General features: G+C 39.5%; 2 protein-coding genes across 2 annotated transcripts; both read right to left on the reverse strand.

The window, feature by feature from the left end:
- Positions 1-214: 214 nt before the first annotated feature.
- On the reverse strand, positions 215-1,153 carry LOC127678720 (olfactory receptor 13A1-like). The gene has a single exon (XM_052173878.1). The coding sequence runs from the start codon at positions 1,151-1,153 to the stop codon at positions 215-217; it is 939 nt and encodes a 312-aa protein (XP_052029838.1).
- A 17,522-nt stretch (positions 1,154-18,675) lies between these two features.
- On the reverse strand, positions 18,676-19,614 carry LOC127678730 (olfactory receptor 13A1-like). Its single transcript, XM_052173879.1, has one exon. It carries the CDS (start codon positions 19,612-19,614, stop codon positions 18,676-18,678), a length of 939 nt encoding a protein of 312 aa, XP_052029839.1.
- Positions 19,615-22,618: the final 3,004 nt, after the last annotated feature.

Raw genomic sequence — 22,618 nt, forward strand, 5'->3', positions numbered from 1 at the left:
TATATTTATCAGGAAATAAAACTTGAGTGTTTTTTTACATTGTCACTAATAATTTAATCGTTTTTGAGGTTACAGTGAGTGGAATTGTTCAGTCCTTGCATCAGACAAAGGTTTTCTAAAACAGAGATAAATAAACCATTCTTCCATGAAGCTGCTCTTAGGAAAGCATGTTTAGGAACAGCCCAGGCCAGGAGAACAGCTTACATATCTCCACTTAATGTGAGAAAGAGGCCAATATTCTGCCCAGGGCAAGCTTGACATCCTTGTTCCTCAGTGTATAGATGAGGGGGTTCAGGGTTGGGCTGAGGACTGAGTACAGCACTGAGGTAACTTTGTTTCTTTCTGGGCTGTAGCTGGAAGCAGGACTGACATAGGCACAGAACACAGATGAGTAGTACACAGAGACCACGATGAGGTGAGATGAGCAGGTAGAAAAGGCCTTCCTCTTGCCCTCAGCAGAACGCATGCGCAGGATGCTGGCAATGATGTAGCCATAGGATAACAGAGTTAGTATGAAGTTGATGCCTCCAAAAAAGACATCTGCCACAAGAGTCATAATGCTGTTCACATATGTGGGACTACAGGAGAGCAGGAGGAGTGGAGGAATCTCACAGAAGAAGTGGGTGATGACCTTGGGTCCACAGAATGACAGCCGTGTCATCAGACCAGTGTGTACAGATGCATTCACTGCACAGATGAACCATACACCCATGGCCAGGGCTCCACAGGGCTGTGGACTCATCCTAGAGCTGTAGTGCAGGGGAAAGCAGATGGCCACATAGCGGTCATAGGCCATGACTGTGAGCAGCACCAGCTCAGAGGATGCTGACCATGCAAGGAAGAAGAGCTGGGCCATACATCCTTTGAAGGAGATGGTGTTTTCCTCAGATACTAGGCCCATAAGGGTCTTGGGAATCACAGAGGAGGTGCACACAATATCCATGGTGGCCAGGTTACAAAGGAAAAAGTACATGGCACTGTGGAGCCCAGTGCTTGAGGTGACCAAAGCAATGATCAAAATATTGCCCATTAGAGACATTGTGTAGAGGGACAGAAAGCAGCCTGTCAGGAAAAGTCTTAGACTAGGGTGCTCTGAGAACCCTTCCAGTATAAACTCTATCACTTCTGTCTGGTTGAGACTCAACATCATCATAAAGTGTATGGAGTACACTGCTGTGTCTGTCAGGTTCAGAGGAAATGTCAGTTTACCAGTTCAAAGCCTGGATTCGAAATGTCTGCTGTCAGAAAGGGAAAGAGTGAATGTATTTCTTCCATGGAAGCCTCTTGTCTTTTCTTGTATGTGTCACATAGTAACTTTCACCACAATTTTTATTAGATATTTTCTTTATTTACATTACAAATGTTACCCTCCAAGTTTTGTATCAGGGGGAACACATGCTCTTTCCCCATCTTGCACAGGTGAAAAGAGTAAAATATCCTTTACTCAGCCCCTGCCTAGGCTTTTCTTCTCCATTGACACTAAGCCCTGTGCTCTGGGGACAATGCTTGGTGACTCATCTGCACCCCTTACTTTCACAGCTCCTATTCTCCACATGATGACAATTTTAGATAGACACACTGAGATGACTATTATACCTTGTTTCCCACACTTGGCCTCATTATCTGACAGGTACTTTGTTTCTTCTGATATCTGGAGTGGTTGCTCAAATTCCCATCTCAACTAGATTATGTCATCTCCATGATGAAGTAGCCATGTATTTTCTGATTGAATTGCTGTTATTGGTGTCTCCTGTGCTTGGAACTGTTATAACTCTAACTCACATCCAATCTATGGTCTCAGAGAATATTTCTCAAAACCCAGCCCTATGAAACTAAACTGCTCATGGGGTTTTTCTGTCTCAGTGAGCCACAGTGAAAATCAAAGTCAGCATACCTATGGCTTAAGTCATCACCACTGTCTACAGATGTTTCTTCATCATTTCAATATCTTTAATCAGAAATTCACTCAGCTACGCAGTATCTCAAGATACTTTTTTTAATGGAGCACAACTCCACCTCTCTGACTTGTTTTCTTATGTGTAGTCTATGCCCTTGATAGATCCCCATGAGAGTCCTGCTCCATGAGCCAGGAGTGGTCTTCTTTACCCTCTTTACCCCTCTAATCCAACTGATCCTCAATGTGTGCAACTGTAGCTTCTCCATCCATACAACTCATGTTCTTAATGTCTTCTGCAGTTTCATAATTTCTGGGTTCTTGTCATTTTCATCATTTCCAGTTTCCCTTTCTATCACTCAAGGAACACAAATGGTATACCTCAGATAACTGGCCTTATGCCTCACATCAAACTCACTTTGTCCCTCCACACTCATTCACCAAATAACACTTCATATCTTGACAGAGAAGACTCATCTAACATCCTTCATTAGCCTTTTCCACAAGTTCCTTTCTGAGCTTTTATGTGAATATACTCCAACCTATCTAGAAACCTGTTTTGGAAATTATTTGTAGTACTCCTCATTTGGAAATATTCTTTCTTTTGCAGCAGTCTTCCAGAGAATTGTTTCTTTCACTGAATGCAGTGGCACACCCCACTCCTCACTATGACCTATAACCTTTCATTTTCTTTGCTCACATTTTATTTCACATTTAATTTTCATAGTATGGCTCACAATCTATGTTCTCCCTTCCTTAGTAGTAAATGTTTAATTTTTAACCTTATAGCTTCGTACATTTCAAATTAGAGATACAGAAACATTGTATTTGCCCTTTGGAACCACGTGGATAGTGATATATCTGATCATGTCTCCTCCTCCACATTCTACTGTGCTGGAGACTGCCAATGCATATTTAGTATTGTTCAGTCTTCTGGAGAAACAGAAGTTCAAAACCATATTCCTTTAATGTTCTTGGGAATTTCTTGATCAGGCTAGCTAATTCAAGTCTACCTGATATTGTAAAATATTCTCTCCATAGTACCTATAATCAGTAATATTTGCTTCCATTCCTTGGTACACATGCCTCAGAGATGAAGGGAAAGATTAAAAAATAATTGAAACATGTGACAGATATGTGCCATGTGATAGAAATGTCCTAGTATTAATAACACATCTATACAAATCTAGTTTCATGGAAATTAACTAATTTATTCCTAAAGGATACACCTAAGAAGAAATGACAGAGAAATAAAATAACTGGGCTGATCTGAGGCCCCAGAAACATATATGGACACATGACTTATGGCAGACAAACAAAGCAACAAACACAGAAACAAAAACACTCTGAAGAAATGATAGCATTTTCAGCAAATGGTGCTCATGAAACTGGACAGTTACATGTAGGAGAGTGAAACTCATCCCTATCTCTAACCCTCTATAAAACTCAACTGTGATTAGATCACAGACCTCAGCATAAGATCAAACACCCTAAAAATGACAAAGGAAATCATGGAATATGCTTACAGTCATTGCCGTGGAAAGGACTTTCTGAACCAGACCATGGTATTTCAAGCATTAAGTTCAATACACATGCTCCACTATGTTTATATCAGCCTTATTTATAATAGTCAGAGCTGGAAACAACCAAGATATCACTCCACAGAAGAATGGATACAGAAATGGTGATACATTTACACAATGGAATGCTACTCAGCTATTAAAAACAATGACTTTATGAAATTCTCAGGCAAATGGCTGGAACTAGAAAATGTCATCCTGAGTGCGAGTGAGGAAACCTAGACACAAAATAACACACATGGTATATGCTCACTGATAAGTGGATTTTAGCTCAATACTCATGATACAACCCACAAACCATTATTGAGCTTAAGAAGGGAAGACCAACATGTAGATGCTTCAATCCAACATAGAAGGGGAAACAAATCAATCACAGGAGGTAGAGGGATGGAGGGACCTGGGAGTGAGAGAGGAGGGTGAAGGAAAAAGGAGGGGGGGGCAGGATGAGGTATTGGAAGGGACAGGAGGGAAGTACAGATGGTCAGGAAATTGAATAGAAACATGTAGCACTTGGGGACAGGGAACTGGTGTTAGCCACTAGAAAGTCCCTGGCTTCAGAGATGCCAAAGTCTTCCAGAACCCAATGATGATGACTTTAGCCAAAGTATCCAAAAAAGGGGAGATACAACCTGGAAACCACCTCCAGGAGATAAGCATTACACTCAGCTGAGAGATGGGGCCACACACCCATCTCAAAATTTTTAACTCTGAAATGTTCCTGTCCAAGGGAAAGACAGGGACAAAAATATAGCAGACTTAAGGAAAGTCCAATCAGAGACCACCCCACCTAGGGACCCAATACATCTGCAGATACCAACTTCGCCCCCCACTATTGCTGACACCAAGAAGCACTTGTAGACAGACTTGAGCCTGGTATGGCTGTTTCCTGAAAGGTTTTACCAGCATCTGACCGATACAGATGCATATACTCTCAGCCAACGATCAGACTGAGCCTGGGAACCTCAATGGAAGAGCTAGAGGAAGGACTGAAGGATCTGAAGGGGATTGCAAACACATAATAAGAACAACATTAACTAATTGGAACACCCAGAGCTCCCAGGGACTAAACCACCAACCAAATACTGTTTGTGGAGGGAGCCATGGCTCCAGATGCATAAGTAGCAGAGGATGGCCTTATCTGGCATCAATGGGAGGGAAGACCCTTGCCCCAGCTTAGGTGGATGCTAGCGCGTTGATGTGGGATGGATGAGTGTGTGGAGGAGCAGCCTCAGAGGCAAAGGGGAAGGGGGAGAAGGAGGATGGGATGGGGATTTTGTGGAGGGGAAACCAGGAAGGGGGATATCATTTGAATGTAAATGAATAAAATGATTAATAAATAAGATCAATAATTTACTAATTGGTCCACATTCTACAATTATGCATCTGTTTAGGAAAGAACACCATCATTTGAGTGAAGCAGCAGACTGTAGCTTGGCAGCAAGTTTTTAACAACCCTATATGTGATAGAAGGTTAGTATCTAGAATGAACAAACAACCAAAACCTTTAAACAGCATGAAATCAAACAATCCAGGTAAAAGTAGGGAATGGAATTTAAAAGAGAATATTCAGAATGTGAAACACAAGGAACAAAGAAACAGTTTTAAGAAATGTCCAAATTTCTAAGCCTTCAAAGAAATGGAAATTAAAAATCTTTTGATATTTTGTCTTCTCTCAATTAAGAATTGTGAAGATAATAAAAAAGGACAGCAGATGCTGCCTAGATGTGTGGCAAATGGCAATTATTCGTTGCTAGTGGAATTCAAACCACTTTCTTAACTGTACCTTGAAACTTTAAAGAAAGTCTACTTACACTTTTAAATTTTGCTTTAATCCACGCCTTGGTTTGGCATCTCCCTTCAAAATGCTTTTAGTGTGGAAGAGCAAACGGACAGTACATTCAGAGTAACGGGAGTACATGCCTTCAGGTGGGAAAAGGAGATCCCAATGACAGTGGGAGAGAGTGTGACCTCCGTGGAGTAGGATTGTCACCAGAGAGGTTAGATGGAGTCATGTCTTTTGGACAGTGGAACACAATGCCTTTGCCTCGTGTGTAATCCAATGGCAACATTCTGTTGCTTACAATTCCTATAAGCACAGCAGACAGTATTACCTTAGTCAGATGTGATCCAGCTACCCAGAGGGAAAAACTTACACAGAGGGTAAGTTTTCTGAGTGTTTATCCATATACATGGTGGAGCAGGGAGATGAGCTGAGCCTACCCAGGCTCTCTTTCCATAAATACATCCTGGTCTTTGTGTGTTTGATTTTTATTGTTTGTGAGTAAGTGAACAGGGGAGAATCTACTGTCTGGGTGGGGAGTTACTGGGCAGCAATTCACAACAGCCCCTCATTATCACAGCAAGGCTGACTGAAAACCTTCAGGAACTGAGCCTCAGTGAGGAGCAGATGTGCTGAGGGTCTGCAACACAGTCGTGACCTACAGTGTCTGCCGGTCACATGGTCTATAGAGGTAGAGGAAGGATCTGATGTCCAGACCTGTTATCACAGCCCTCACTCCTTTTTATGGACAAATTTCTTTATATTTAATAGTAGACAGCTCTAATTATTTTTATTCAGGTGACTCCTAGTCATGCCAGCCCTGTCCTGCAGCAGAAAGGGCAAGGCTAACACCATCAGGGCTTTGCTGGTGTTTTTAACTCAATGGAAGCTGCAGATGATTTTTTGTTTCTTAGTAGTGGATTCTGGACAACAGTGTAAGGAAACTCACTTCTGTGGCATTGTCACCATTCTCTGTAGATTCCACTGATCAACAAGACAGGATCCAAGTCCTATCTACTCATCTATATGTATCTTAGATTCATCTAATTCTGTTGGTAACATTTCAAACTTTGTGTGAGCACTGTGGGTGATGAATGCACAGTTCCAGTTATAGACATAAGACAAATAGCAGGCCTGATTAAACTTTCTGATTGTGATTAGAGGCTACAATCAAGCAGGATCCCAAATCTTTCTATCGGTTTGTTTTCTGACTTTGACCCAGCACTCTTCATCAAACTCAGTACCCATTGAAATGGTAAGTTTTTTTTCCTTTAGGGTGACATCCAAACACTAGGACTAATGCCACTTTTATAGTGAGCCTTTTGTTTTGGTGCTCCACTGTTAGCCAGAAGAAACACATGATGGAACTTAGGATTTAACTCACCTTTTATTTTTCTGTCACAGTGAATTCAGTTGATAAATAACTTCAACAAAGGTTCACACTGTGCTGAGCACAGACTGTCTTTTCTGCAAGCAGCAAGTCTTTAGTGCCCTCCTGATGGCCTGTCTTCATTTTTATAGAGGTTGCTGACCTTCTGGAATACCTGTCATTTCTAAGACCAGGGACAGGCACTTGTCCTGGTACCTCCTGGGATAGAAACTCAAGAAGAAAGCTCTTAGGATTAATCAATGGAGACTTCATGACCCAAGGTCCCTGCAGACTTGTGTGAAGTACAATGGTCAGGGGAGTCACATACACTGTAGAAGCAATTATCCCTGTTACAGCCTCCTCCAACCAACACTGTGCATGCATCATATCATTGGGATTCTCATTTAATATGTGGAAGATATTACAATGAAAAAATAGACTAATCTCTGTTCTGCTAGATAACTTCATTTGACATATGCACACACAAAGGGTTTATTCTATGTATCTTACACTGTCTACCTCTCCCTACACTCAAGCCTTTCTGTATATTGTTAAGATTTAATGTTCCTTTAGCATTTCCATTCTGATAGCTACAGTTTTAGGCATTTAAACTTATTCATTCAGTCCTGAGACTTTCTATAGAAGTAGCATTATTCAAACAGTGGAGTTTATATTTAGTGTTATATATAAATATATATATCCTCATATCTATGCAAAAACAATTCAGTAGTTTAAAAAGAACCATGACTACTTTAAATGTTATTGTCTCTATAACTTCTGTCTTAACCCATTTATAGTTTGTATGAAGTGGCTAGTGATTTGTTTTAGTTGACTTTGCATCCAGCCCCTTTGCTGAAGGTGTTTTTCAGCTGTATGTGTTCTCTAGTAGAGTTTTGGGGGTTTCTTATATATACTATCATATCATCTGTGGATAGCAATACTTTGATGTCTTCTTCCTTTCCAATTTGTATCCCCTTGATCTCCTTTAGTTGTCTTATTGGTATAGTAGAACTTCAAGTACCATCTTCAAGAGATACAGGGACAGCCTTGTGTTCTTTCTGATGTTAGTGAATCTGCTTTACATTTCTCTCCCTTTAATTTGATGTTAGCTATTGGCTTGCAGTATACTGCTTTTTATTATGTTTAGCTATGTGCCTTGTATCCCTGATCTCTCAAAGACTTTTAACATAAAGTGGTGTTGGATTATGTCAAAGACTTTTCATGTCATATAATGAGATGATCATGTGTTTTTATTTCATTCATTTTGTTTTTATTGTGGATCATGTTGATGAATTTTCACATAATGAACTCCTGCATCCCTGGGATGATGTCTATTTGATCATGGTGGATGATATATGTTCTTAGACTTGTTTTGAGAGGACTATTTTTTGTATTTTTGCATCAGTGTTCATAAGGGAAAATGGTTTGAAATTATTTTTCTTTTTGAGTTTTTATGTGGTTCAGGTCTGTGTCATCATAGAATGAATTAGGGAGCATTCCCTTTGTTTTTATTTTGTGGAATAGTTTGGGGAGTATTGACTTTAGGTCTTCTTTGAAAGTATGGTTGAATTCTGGACTAAAACTATCTTGCCCTGGAATTTTCTTTTGGTTGGAAGATTCTTAATGACTGCTTTTCTTTCATTAGGGGGATAGAAGACTATTTAGATACTTTATATGATCTTGATTTAAGTTTGGTAAATAGTATCTTTCTAGAAATCAGCCATTTCACTTGGATTTTCGAATTTTGTGGAGTACAGGGTTTTAAAGTAAGATCTAATAGTCTTTTGAAATTCCTGAGTGACCATTGTTATGTCCCCTATTTTGTTGCTGATTTTTGTCATGTTGTTTCTTTGAGTCTGGACTCCAGTGGTGGGATAAGGACACTAACCCGCACACAAAAACTTTGACTCAAATTGTGCCCTATCCATAGGATGTGCAGGGACAAAGATCAAACATAGATGGAGGAAATGACCAGACTATGACTGACTCAACATGAGAGCCATCCCGTGGGCAAGAACCAATCCCTACATTACTAATAATACTCTGTTCTACTTGCAGATAGGAGCCTAGTATAACTGTCTTCTGAGCGACTCCACCCAGTAGCCAATAGAAACAAATGTAGGGACCCACAGCCAAAGAATTGATTGAGCTCATGGAATCTTTTTTTTTTGTTGTTGTTGTTTGTTTTTGTTTTTGTTTTTTGAGACAGGGTTTCTCTGTGTAGCCATGGCTGTCCTGGAACTCACTTTGTAGAGCAGGCTGGCCTCAAACTCAGAAATCCACCTGCCTCTGCCTCCCAAGTGCTGAGGGTTTAAAGGCATGTGCCACCTATTGAGTCTTTTGAAAGTGTTTGGAGAAAAATTGCTGGACCCAAATAGGACAGGGACTCTACAGGAAGACCAACAGAGTCACACAAACTGGACCACTGGAGGCTCCCAGAGTCTCAACCACAATGAGACATCAGGAGTTTGCTCAGTCACTTTTCTTTCTTAAAGCCCAGTGCTGGTGTGTTTTTGTGAACTGCTTATCCTGGAGTGTCACTATTATACTGTGCTACATGTCATATGTAATTCTAACATGACATAAGGCATGCCTCACAATAAGGAGACATATATGAGATGTATGCATGTATATGTGTTTGCAGCCATTTGTATAGTTCTGTACTCCATTTTTTAAAAATTTATTTTCTAAATTCTTTGTTTACATTCCAAATCCTTTCCCCTTTCCCGGTTCCTCCCTCCCTACATGTCCCATAGGCCCTCTTTTCTCTACCCATTCTCCAATCACCCCCTCCCTTCTCTCTGTCCTGGTACTCCCCTACAATGCTGGATCAAGCCTATCCAGGATCGGGGCCATCTCCTTACTTCTTCATGGGAGTCATTTGATATGCTAGCTTCTGTACTCCATTTTAAATAGGGTTATTTGGTTCTTTGGAGTCTACCTTCTTGAGTTCTTTGTATATATTGGATATTAGCCCTCTATTGGATGTAGGATTGGTATAGAACTTTTCCCAATCTGTTGGTTGCTGTTTTTTCCATTTTGACAGTGTCCTTTTCCTTTTTTTTTTTTTTACGGGTATAGAACTATTTTAATGTATGTATTTAATGCCATAGTTTCCCCCACAAAAAATAAATTATTTATGAATTGTCATGTTATCACAAAATATTTTTAAATTTGTTTTCAAAATTCTCCATTGATTGACATATTCTTTAGACATATTTGATCTTTGGTCCATTAACTGGTAGATTGTTTTTTGTGTTTTGAGATTCATTTTATCAATTATTTGTGGTATGTGTGTGTGTGTGTATGTGTGTGTTTGTGTTCCTTTGGAGCTTCATCTATAGACAGTTGTGAGTCACCAGATGAGATAGGACTGTTTTCAGGTCCTCCAGAAGAGAAGCAAATACTCTACCACTGAGCCATCTCTCCAACTCTGACTGTACTTTTGAGGCCATTCAAGAAATTGATACAAAGTCTCAGTTGTATCATCTGGAGATATAATATGAATTGAATAGGTGTAAGAATGATGTATCATTCACTTAAAATTTTCTAAGAGAGCGGAGTCTAGAATTGTTAACCTAGGCAATGGTAACTTTGTGAAGTGATTATTTGGCTTGTTTTTTTCTTAAAACAAAACATCCCCTTGGGTTCACTGTTTCAGAAGATTCACCTCATTTCCATTTCAATACGCATTGTGGGGATCTTTGTGAGGTAGAACATTCTACGAGGTTTATCAATTTGGTGTATAGATCGAGGTGTATTATATATATTATGCAAAGTTGTAGTAGATTACTATGAATTGTTCCTTGTTGTCAATTGCATGCTTCAGCGTCCTTTTCCTTACAGACATTTTGTAATTTTATGAAGTCCCGTTTGTTAATTCTTGATCTTAGAGCATAAACTATTGGTGTCCTGTTCAGTAAAATTTCCCCTGTGTCCATGTGCTTGAGGCTCTACCCCATTTTCTTTTCTATTAGTTTCAGTGTATCTGGTTTTATGTGGAGGTTCTTGATCCACTTGAACTTGAGTTTAGTACAAGGAGATAAGAATGGATCAATTTGAAATCTTCTACATACTAAGTGCCAGTTGAAACAGCACCATTTGTTGCAAATGCTGTCTTTTTCCCACTAGATGGTTTAGCTCCTTTTTCAAAGATCAAGCGACCATAGGTGCATGGGTTGATTTCTGGGTCTTCAATTTTACTCCTTTGATATACCTGCTTGTCACTGTACCATGCAGATTTTATCACTATTGCTCTGTAGTACAGCTTGAGGTCCAATAAAAATTTCTCTTTTTATTCTTTTATTGTTGAGAACTGTTTTCGCTACCCTGGGTTGATTGTTATTCCAGACAAATTTGAGAATTTCTCTTTCTAACTCTATGAAGAATTGAGTTGGAATTTTGATGGGGATTGCATTGAATTTGTATATACTTTTGGCAAGATGGCCATTTTTACTATATTAATCCTGCCAGTCCATGAGCATGTGAGATCTTTCTATCTTCTAAGGTCTTCTTTGATTACTTTCTTCAGAGACTTGAAGTTCTTGTCATAGAGATCTTTCACTTCCTTGGTTAGAGTCACACCAAGGTATGTAATGTTATTTGTGACTATTGTGAAGGGTGTTGTTTCCCTAATTTCTTTCTTAGGCTCTTTATCCTTTGAGTATAGGAAGTTTACTGATTTGTTTGAGTTAATTTTATATCCAGCCTCTTTGCTGAAGTTGTTTATCACTTGTAGGAGTTCTCTGGTGGAGTTTTTGGGGTCACTTAAGTATACTATCATATCATCTGCAAATAGTGATAGCTTGACTTCTTCCTTTCCAATTTGTATTCATTTGATCTCCTTTTCTTGTCTAATTGTTCTAGATAGTACTTCACGTACTATTTTAAATAGATAAAGTGGGTAGCCATGTTCAGTCCCTGATTTTAGTGGGATTTCCTCAAGTTCAACATTCATTTAGTTTTATGTTGTCTACCAGTTTGCTGTATATTGCTTTTACTATGTTTATGTATGGGCCTTGAATTCCTGATCTTTCCAAGACTTTTAACATGAAGGGATACTGAATTTTTGTTAAATGCCTTTTCAGCATCTTATGAAATGACCATGTGGTGTTTTTCTTTGAGTTTATTTATGTAGTGGATTACATTGATGGATTTCTGTATATTGAATCATCCCTGCATCCTGGGATGAACCCAAAATGATCTTGGATAGTGATTGATTTGATGTGTTCTTGGATTCAGTTGGCAAGAATTTTATTGAGTATCTTTGCATCAATGTTCATAAGCGAAATTGGTCTTTTGTTCTAGTTTTTGTTTGGTCTTTGTGTGATTTTGGCATCAGCATAATCATGACTTCATAGAACGAGTTGGGTAGTGTTCCTTCTCTTTCTGTTTTGTGCCTCCACAAATAGTTTGAAGAGTATTGGTATCAGTTCTTCGTTGAAGGACTGATAGAATTCTGCACTTATCTCATCTGGTCCTGGGCTTTTTTAGTTGGGAGACTTTTAATGACTGTATTTCTTTAGGTGCTATGGGGTATTTAGATATTTTATCTGATGCTGATTTAACTTTGGTATTTGGTATCTGTCTAGAGAATTGGCCATTTCACCTAGATTTTCCAGTTGTGTTGAATGTAGGCTTTTGTAGTAAGATCTGATGATTTTTTGAATTTCCTCAGTTTCTGTTTTTTTTAATCTCCCTTTTCATTTCTGATTTTGTTAATTTGGATACTGTCTATGTGCCCTCTGGGTATTCTAGCTAAGTGTTTATCTACCATGTTGATTTTCTCAAAGAACAAGCTCCTGGTTTTGTTGATTCTTTGTATAGCTCTTTTTGTTTCTACTTGGTTGGTTTCAGTCTTGTGTTTGATTATTTCTTGCTGTCTAGTCCTCTTGGATGTATTTGCTTTTTTTGTGAGTTTTCAGGAGTGCTGTTAAACTGTTAGTGTATGTTCTCTCCAGTTTCTTTTTGGAGGCACTCAGAGCTATGAGTTTCCCTCTTAGCACTGCTTTCTTTTCTTTCTTTTCTTTTCTTTTATTCCATATATTTTTTATTTACATTATAAATGATTTTCCCTTTTCTGGCCCCCACTCCCCAAAAGTCCCATAAGATCTCTTCCCTCCCCCTGTTCTCCCACCCACCCCTTCCCACTTCCCTGTTCTGGTTTTGTCCTATTTTGCTACACTGAGTCTTTCCAAAACAAGGGGCCACTCCTTCTTTCTTCTTGTACCTCATTTGATGTGTGGATTATGTTTTCGGTATTCCAGTTTTCTAGGTTAATATCCACATATTAGTGAGTGCATATCATGATTGATCTTTCGAGACTGGCTTACCTCACTTAGTATGATGTTCTCCAGCTCCATCCATTTGCCTAAGAATTTCATGAATTCATTGTTTCTAATGGCTGAATAGTACTCCATTGTGTATAGATACCACAATATTTGCATCCATTCTTCTGTTGAGGGATACCTGGGTTCTTTCCAGCCTAGAATTTTATTGAGTATTTTTGCATCGATGTTCATAAGGGAAATTGGTCTGAAGTTCTCTTTCTTTGTTGGATCTTTGTGTGGTTTTGGTATCAGAGTAATTGTGGCTTCGTAGAAGGAATTGGGTAGTGTTCCTTCTCTTTCTATTTTGTGGAATAGTTTGAAGAGTATTAGTGTTAGGTCTTCTTTGAAGGTCTGATATAATTCTGCACTGAAACCATCTGGTCCTGTGCTTTTTTTGGTTGGAAGACTTTCTGTGACCCCTATTTCTTTAGGGTTTATGGGACTGTTTAGATGATGTGTTTGGTCCTGATTTAATTTTGGTATTTGGTATCTGTCTAGGAAATTGTCCATTTCCTCCAGATTCTCCAGTTGTGTTGAGTATAAGCTTTTGTAGTAGGATCTGATGATTTTTTGGATTTCCTTAGTTTCTGTTGTTATATCCCCTTTTCATTTCTAATTTTGTTAATTTGGATACTTTCTCTGCGACCTTTGGTCAGTCTGGCTAAGGGTTTGTCTATCTTGTTGATTTTCTCAAAGAACCAGCTCCTGGATTCGTTGATTCTTTGTATAGTTCTCTTTGTTTCCACTTGATTTATTTTAGCCCTGAATTTGATGATTTCCTGCCTTCTATTCCTCCTGGGTGCATTAGCTTCTTTTTATTCCACAGCTTTCAGGTGTGTCCTTAAGCTGGTAGTGTATGCTCTCTCCATATTCTTTTTGGAGGCACTCAGGGCTATGAGTTTTCCTCTTAGCACTGCTTTCATTGTGTGATTTGGGTATGTTGTGCCTTCATTTTAATTAAATTCTAAAAAGTCTCTGATTTCTTTCTTTATTTCTTCTTTGGCCAAGGTGTCATTGAATAGAGTATTGTTCAGCCTCCATGTGTATGTGGGCTTTCTGTTGTTTTTGTTGCTATTGAAAACCACTCTTACTCCATAGTGATCTGATAGGAGCCATGGGATTAGTTCAATCTTCTTATATTTGTTGAGGTCTGTCTTTTGACCAATTATATGGTCGATTTTGGAGAAGGTACCATGAGGTACTTAGAAAAAGGTATATTCTTTTTCTTTAGGGTGAAATGTTCTATAAATATCAGTCAAATCCAATTGGTCCAAAGCTTCAATTAGTTTTACTGTGTCCCTGTTTAGTTTCTGTTTTCTTGATCGGTCCATTGAAGAGAGTGGAGTGTTGAAGTCCCCCACAATTACTGTGTTAGGTGCAATGTGTGCTTTGAGCTTTAGTAAAGTTTCTTTCACAAATGAGGGTGCCCTTGCATTTGGCGCATAGATGTTCAGAATTGAAAGTTCTTCTTGGTGGATTTTTCCTTTGATCAGCAAGAAGTGTCTTTCTGTGTCTCTTTTGATGACTTTAGGTTGAAAGTCAATTTTATCTGATATTAGAATGGCTACTCTGGCTTGTTTCCTGAGACCATTGGCTTGTAAAATTATCTTCCAGCCTTTTACTCTAGGGTAGTTTTTGTCTTTGACACTGAGGTGTGTCTCCTGTATGCAGCAAAATGTAGGGTTCTGTATCTTTATCCAGTCTGTTAGTCTATGTCTTTTTATTGGGGAATTGAGTCCATTGATGTTAAGAGACATTAAGAAATAGTGATTATTACTTCCTGTCATTTTTGATGTTATTTTTATATTTGAGTGGTTATCTTCTTTTGGGTTTGATGAAAGAAGGTAACTAGCTTGCTTTTTCCAGGGTGTCGTTTCCCTCCTTGTATTGGAGTTTTCCTCCTATTATTCTTTCTAGAGATGGGTTTGTAGATATTGTGTAAATTTGGTTTTTTCATGGAATATCTTGGTTTCTCCATCTATTGTGATTGAGAGTTTTGCTGGGTATAGTAGTCTTGGCTGACATTTGTGTTCTCTTAGAGTCTGCATGATATCTGTCCAGGATCTTCTAGCTTTCATGGTCTCTGGTAAGAAGTCTGGTGTGATTTTGATAGGTCTTCCTTTATATGTTACTTGGGCCTTTTCTCTTACTGCCTTTAATATTCTTTCTTTGTTTAGTGCATTTTGGGTTTTTATTATTATGTGACGGGAGGTATTTCTGCTCAGGTCCAGTCTGTTTGTAGTTCTGTAGTCTTCTTGTATATTCATGGGCATCTCTCTCTTTAAGTTGGGAAAGTTTTCTTCCATAATTTTGTTGAAGATATTTGCTGGCCCTTTCAGTTGTAAATCTTCACTCTCATCTATACCTATAATTCTTAGGTTTGGTCTTCTCATTGTGTCCTGGATTTCCTGGATGTTCTGGGATACAAGTTTTTTGCATTTTGCATTTTCTTTGACTGTTCAGTCAATGGTTTCTATGGTATCTTCGGCATCTGAGATTCTTTTTCCATCTCTTGTATTCTATTGTTGATATTTGCATCTATGTCCCCTGATTTCTTCTCAAGGTTTTCTATCTCCAAAGTTGTCTCCATTTGTGATTTTTAGTTGTTTCTACTTCTGTTTTTAGATCCATGATGGTTTTGCTCAGTTCCATCATTTGTTTGTTTGTGTTTTCCTTTAATTCTTTCATGACTGTTTCCTCTTTCATGACTTCTGCCTGTTGACTCAAGTTCTCCTGCATTTCTTTAAGTTTTTTTTTTTTGTTTTGTTTTGTTTCTTCTTTATTGGCTTCTATCTCTTGAGCCTTATTCTCCTGAATTTATTTAAGTAATTTTTGTGTTTCCATTATACGGGTTTCTAGCTTATTCATGGTCCCCTGTATTTCTTTAAGAGATTCATTTATGTCCTTTTTGTGTTCTTCTAGCAGCATCCTGACCAGTGATTTTAAATCCAAATCTTGTTTTGTTGGTGTGTTGGCATAACCAGGACTTGCCTATGTTGGAGAGTTTGGTTCAGAGTCTGCCATATTGCCTAGATTTCTGTTAGTAGCGTTCCTGCATTTGCCCTTTGCCATCTTGTTCTCTGAAGTTAGTTGGTTTTGTCTCTGGCTGGTGTTTGAGCTTCTTCTGAGGCTCTAGGGCTATTTACGCAACACTGGATGGCTGGGTTTGCTCTGTCGCAGATTGCTGATATGCTGCCCTCCTCTTGGGTGCCCTTGCAGCCCTAGTGTGCCTTGTCCCAGATTGTGTCTGTGAACCAGATGGTGCCTGTTTGCTCCTTCAGGGAGTGCTGATGGTGAATGCTGCAGGACATTTTCCTGAGTGATAATCACTCTGCTGGGCAGCCGATCTCCCAACCAGGTTGGTGCACACAAGGCTAGCCTAGCTGCTCAGGCCCCGAGTCTAGGCAAAAGCCTGGCAGGCCAAGGTCTGAGGAAAGTTCCCCTTGGGCTATGAGTGTTAACTGGTTCTGTCAGGTGGCCAGGATGGTGGTGTGCATGTGCTCCCTGAAAGGGCCTGGAGAGTTTGCTGGGCTAACAATCTCCTGGCCAAGAAACTGGGGAAGACCCTTGAGGACATGGGCACAGGGGAAAAGTTCCTAAACAGAACACCAATAGTTTATGCTCTAAGATCAAGAATTGATGAATGGGACCTCATAAAATTACTAAGTTTCTATAAGGCAAAGGACACCATCAAAAGGACAAAATGGCAATCAACAAATTGGGAAAAGATCTTCACCAACCCTACATCTGACAGAGGGTTAATATACAATATATACAAAGAAATCAAGAAGTTAGACCCCAGAAAACCAAATAACCCTATTAAAAATGGGGTACAGAGCTAAATAAAGAATTTTCACCTGAAGAAATTTGGATGGCTGAGAAACACCTTAAGAAATGTTCAACATCATTAGTCATTATGGAAATGTAAATCAAAACAACCATGAGATTTTACCTCACATCAGTCAGAATGGCTAAGGTTAAAAACTCAGGAGACAGCAGGTGTTGGCGAGGATGTAGAGAAAGAGGAACACTACTTCACTGCTGGTGGGATTGCAAGATGGTACAACCACTTTGGAAATCAGTCTGGCAGTTCCTCAGAAAACTGGGCATGACACTTCCGGAGGACCCTGCTAAACCACTCCTGGGCATATATCCAGAGGATTCCCTGGCATGCAACAAGGACACATGCCCTATGTTCATAGCAGCCCTGTTTACAATAGCCAGAAACTGGAAAGAACCCAGTTGTCTCTCAATGAGGAATGTATACAGAAAATATGGAATATTTACACAATGGAATACTACTCAGCAATTAAAAGCAATGAATTCATGAAATTTTTATGCAAATGGTTTGAATTGGAAAATATCATCCTAAGTGAGGTAACCCAATCACAAAAGAATACACATAGAATGCAATCACTGATAAGTGGATATTAATTAGCCCAGAAGCCCTGAATACTCAAGCCACAATTAGTATATCAAATGAATCCCAAGAAGAAGGAAGGAGAGGGCTCTGGTCCTGGAAAGGTATGATTCAACATTGTAGGGGAGTACCAGGACAGAGAAATAGGAGGGGGTGATTGGGAAATGGGCGGAGGGAAGTGGGCTTATGGGACATATGGGGAGGGGGGAACTGGGAAAGGGGAAAGCATTTGGAATGTAAACAAACTTCTCCATCCTCTTCCTTCCTCCTGTCACCTCCTAGTTGTTCTCAAGTGTTTGAGTCAAGGGTAATTGGTCAGGACTTCTTTTTATGCATGTGCATTTGTTCTATTTTGGTATTATTTTGTTTTATTGGTTTGGATTTTGTGCATTTTGTTTGCAAGAGTAAGAGAGGTGTGGGTATTGGGTCAGTAGGTAAGTAGGTAGTTAGGACCTTAGAAGAGATTCAGGAAAGGACAACAAGATGATTAAATGATGCATGAGCAAGAATGTTTTAACTTAGTCTTGTTGTCTATGGTCTATTTTTTGGTTAATTTTTATTTATAATGTGAATAAGGCTTCTACTCAACTATTACATGTAGTCATTAGTCTAATTTCCTCAAATCTCTTTGTCAGAAATAATACATCTTTCCCATGAACTTGATTGTTTTCATTGTCATAAGTATGGTGTGTGACATATGTGACTATCTTTTGAAACTTAAACTTTACCTCAGTTCCATAGATTACCTCTTTCTCCATACTATCTGACTCTCAGAGTTCATAGGCAAGTGTGAAATGGAGAATCTAAGACAAGCAACTTTGGTTTCCCCAAGACACTGTGGTCATGCTGGCTGCTTAACATTTCCTTATGAAGTTTAGACTTTTTCTGAAACAAGCACCTTTTATGTTTACAGGGAGTCTCTGCATGAAATTCTTTTGTTTTGTGACAATCACCATTGATACTTAAAACCTTCCAGTCCGGTAACATGCCACTTTTCTTTAAATAAATTTTAGTTACTTTTGAAATAGTTTGTTTTATCAGGAAATAAAGTGTGAGTGTTTTGTCTACAGTGCCAGTTAGATATTTATTGAGTTTGAGGTTACAGTGAGTGGAATTGTCTAGGCATTGTGTCAGAGAAAGGTGAACCATGCTCCATGAAGCTGTTCATAGAAAAACAAAACAGAGAAAGATGAACCATGTTCATATTAAAACAGGGAAAGATGAACCATGCTCCATGAAGCTGTTCACAGGAAAGCATGTTTAGGAACAGCCCAGGCCAGGAGAACAGCATATACATCTCCACTTAATGTGAGAAAGAGGCCAATATTCTTTCCAATGCAATCTTGACGTCTTTGTTCCTCAGTGTGTAGATGAGGGGGTTCAGGGTTGGGCTGAGGACTGAGTACAGCACTGAGGAAACTTTGCTTCTTTCTGGGCTGTAGCTGGAAGCAGGACTGACATAGGCACAGAACACAGATGAGTAGTACACAGAGACCACGATGAGGTGGGATGAGCAGGTAGAAAAGGCCTTCCTCTTACCCACAGCAAAACGCATGCGCAGGATGCTGACAATGATGTAGCCGTAGGATAATGTAGTTAGTACAAAGTTTATGCCTCCAAAAAAAGCATCTCCCAAAAGAGTCATAATGTTATTCACATATGTGGGGCTACAGGAGAGCAAGAGGAGTGGAGGAATTTCACAGAAGAAGTAGGTGATGACCTTGGGTCCACAGAATGACAGATGTGCCATCAAACCAGTGTGTACAGATGCATTCACTGCACAGATGGACCATACACCCATGGCTAGAGCCCCGCAGAGCTGTGGACTCATCCTAGAGCTGTAGTGCAGGGGAAAGCAGATGGCCACATAGCAGTCATAGGCCAGGACTGTGAGCAGCACCAGCTCAGAGGATGCTGACCATGCAAGGAAGAAGAGCTGGGCCATACATCCCTTGAAGGAGATGGTGTTTTCCTCAGACACTAGGCCAATCAGGGCCTTGGGAATCACAGAGGTGGTGCACAGAATATCTATGGTGGCCAGGTTGCACAGGAAAAAGTACATGGGTTTGTGGAGCCCAGTGCTGAAGGTGATCAAAGCAATGATCACAATGTTGCCCATTAGAGCTATCATGTAGAAGGACAGGAAGCAGCCTGTCAGGAAAAGTCTTAGACTAGGGTGCTCTGAGAACCCTTCCAGTATAAACTCTGTCACTCTTGTCTGGTTGAGACGCAACTTCATCATTACAGTTTATGGAGTCCTCTGCTGTGTCTTTCAGGTTCAGAGACAATATCAACAGTTTACCAGTTCAAAGTCTCGATTCAAACTCTCTGTAGTCAGAAAGGGAAAGAGTGAATGTATTTCCTCCATGGAAGCCTCTTGTCTTTTCTTGTATGTACCACACTATTGGTAAACCACATGTATTTTATTTCCTCTTATCTCTCACAACATAGTTTTCCCCACAACGTTTTGTATCAGGGGAACACATGCTCTTCCCCTATCTTGCACAGGTGAAAAGAGTAAAATATCCTTTACTCAGCCCCTGCCTAGGCTTTTCTTCTCCATCACCACTAAGCCCTGTGCTCTGGGGACAGTGCTTGGTGACCCAGCTGTACCCCTTACTTTCATAGCTCACATTCTCCACATGATGACAATTTTAGATAGATACACTGACATGGCTATAACTTGGTTTCCACACGTGGCCTCCTTAGCTGACAGTCACTTTGTCACTTCTGATGTCTAGAGTGCTTGCCCACCTAGCCATCCCAACCAGATGTTGGCATCCCCATGACGAAGTAGTCATGTATTTTCTGACTTAATTACTGTTATTGGTGTCTTCTGTACTTGAACCTGTTCTGACTCTAACCCATGTTCAATCTATGACCACAGAGAAATAACATTTCTCAAAACCCAGCCCTGTGAACCTAAACTACTCATGGGGATTTTCTGTCTCAGTGAACCACAGTGAACATCAAAGCGTACATACCCACAGCTGAAGTCATCACCACTGCCTACAGATGTTTCTTTGTAATTTCAATTTCTTTAATCAGAAATTCACCCTCAGCTATGCAGTGTCTCAATATACTTTTTTTTATGGAGCATAGCTCCACCTCTCTGACTTGTTTTCTTATGTGTAGTCTATGCCCTTGATAGATCCCCATGAGAGTCCTGCTCCATGATCCAAGAGTGATCTTCTTTACCCTCTTTACCCCTCTAATCCAACTGATTCTCAATGTGTGCAACTATAGCTTCCCCATCCGTACAACTCATGTTCTCAATGTTTTCTGCAGTTTCATAATTTCTGTTTTTTTTTTTGTCATTTTCATCATTTCCAGTTTTCTCTTCTATCACTCAAGGAATACAAATGGTATACTTCAGATTACTGGCCTTATGCCTCACGTCAAACTCACTGTGTCCCTCCACACTCATTCACCAAATAACACTATATCTTGGCAGAGAAGACTCATCTAACACCCTTCATTAGCCTTTTCCACACGTTCCTTTCTGAGCTTATATGTGAATATACTCTAACCTATCTAGAAACCTTTTTTGGAAATTATTTGCAGTGCTCCTTATCTGGAAATATTCTGTTTTGCTAATACCACCAGAGCTTTTCTGGTGTTTTCAACTTCACGGAAGCTGCAGGTCATTTTCTGTCTCTGAACAGTGGACTCTGGACAACAAGAAAAATCTCTTCTGTGGCATTTCTCACCATTCTCTGTGGATACCATAGACCAACAAGACATCATCCAAGTCCTATCTGCTCATTTCTATACATCTTAGATTCATCTAAATCTGATGCATACATTACAAAATTAGTATGAGCCCTGTTTGTGAATGAATGAGTAGGTCCAGTCATAGACATAAGACAAAAAATAACAGGTATGACTAAACTCTCTGATTGTGATTAGATGCTACAATAGAGCTGGATATCAAATCTTTCTATCAGTTTCTGTTTTCTGACCTTTGACCCAGCATTCTTCATCAAACTCAGGAAGAAGATCAGTTTTTGTCCTTTAATGGTGACATCCAAATACCAGGACTAATGCCACTTTTATTTATTTATTTATTTTTACTTTATTCGATATATTTTTTATTTACATTTCAAATGATATCCCATTTTCTGGTCCCCCACTCCCCAAAAGTCACATAAGACCCCTTCCCTCCCCCTATTCTCCCACCCACCCCTTCCCATTTCCCTGTTCTGGTTTTGCCTTATACTGCTACACTGAGTCTTTCTAGAACCAGGGGCCATTCCTCCATTCTTCTTGTACCTCATTTGATGTGTGGATTATGTTTTGGGTATTCCAGTTTTCCAGGCTAATATCCACTTATTAGTGAGTGTAATGGCACTTTTATAGTAAGCCTTTTCTTTTGTTGCTCCACTGTTAGCCAGAAGAGATACATGATGGATCTTAGGATTTAACTCACCTTTTTTTTCTGTCACAGTGAATTCAGTTGATAGATAACTCCAACAAAGGTGCACACTGTGCTGAGCACAGACTCTTTTCTGCAAGCAGCAAGGATTCAGTCCCTTCCCCCCCTGATAGTCTGTCTTCATTTTTATAGAGGTGACTAACCTTCTGGAATACCTGTAATTTCTAAGACCAGGGGAAGGCACCTGTCCCAGTGCCTCCTGGGATAGAAACTCAAAGAGAAAGCTCTTAGGATCAATTAATGGAGACTTCATGCCGTAATGATCCAAGCTCCCTACAGACTTGTGTGGAGGATAGTGGTCAGGGGAGTCACATACACTGTAGAAGAGGTTATCCTTGTTACTGCCTCCTCCCACTGACACCATGCATGCATCATATCATTGGGATTTTCATTTCATGTGTGGAAGATAGCACAATGAAAAAACTGGCTACTCTCTGTTCTGCTGAGATAACTTCATTTGACATGTTCATACACACAATGGGTTTATTTCAAGGATCTTCTTCTGTCTACCTCTCTTTTCCTTTTCCTACACTCAAACCTTTCTGTATATTTTCAAGAATTAATGTTCCATCAGGACTTCCATTGTGATGGCTACATTTTTAAGCATTTAAAAATATTCAGTCATGTGATTTTCTATACAGGTAGCATTATATAAACAGTGGCGTTTATATTTAGGGATATGTATGAATATATACTCATGTATATGTATGAACATATACTCATATCCGTGCAATAACAATTAGTAATTTAAAAAGAACCATGACTACTGTGAATATTATTTTCTCCCTAACTTTTTTATCAACCCATTTAT

This window comes from Apodemus sylvaticus, chromosome 1 (genome assembly GCF_947179515.1).
Source record: "Apodemus sylvaticus chromosome 1, mApoSyl1.1, whole genome shotgun sequence".
Taxonomy (NCBI): domain Eukaryota; kingdom Metazoa; phylum Chordata; class Mammalia; order Rodentia; family Muridae; genus Apodemus; species Apodemus sylvaticus.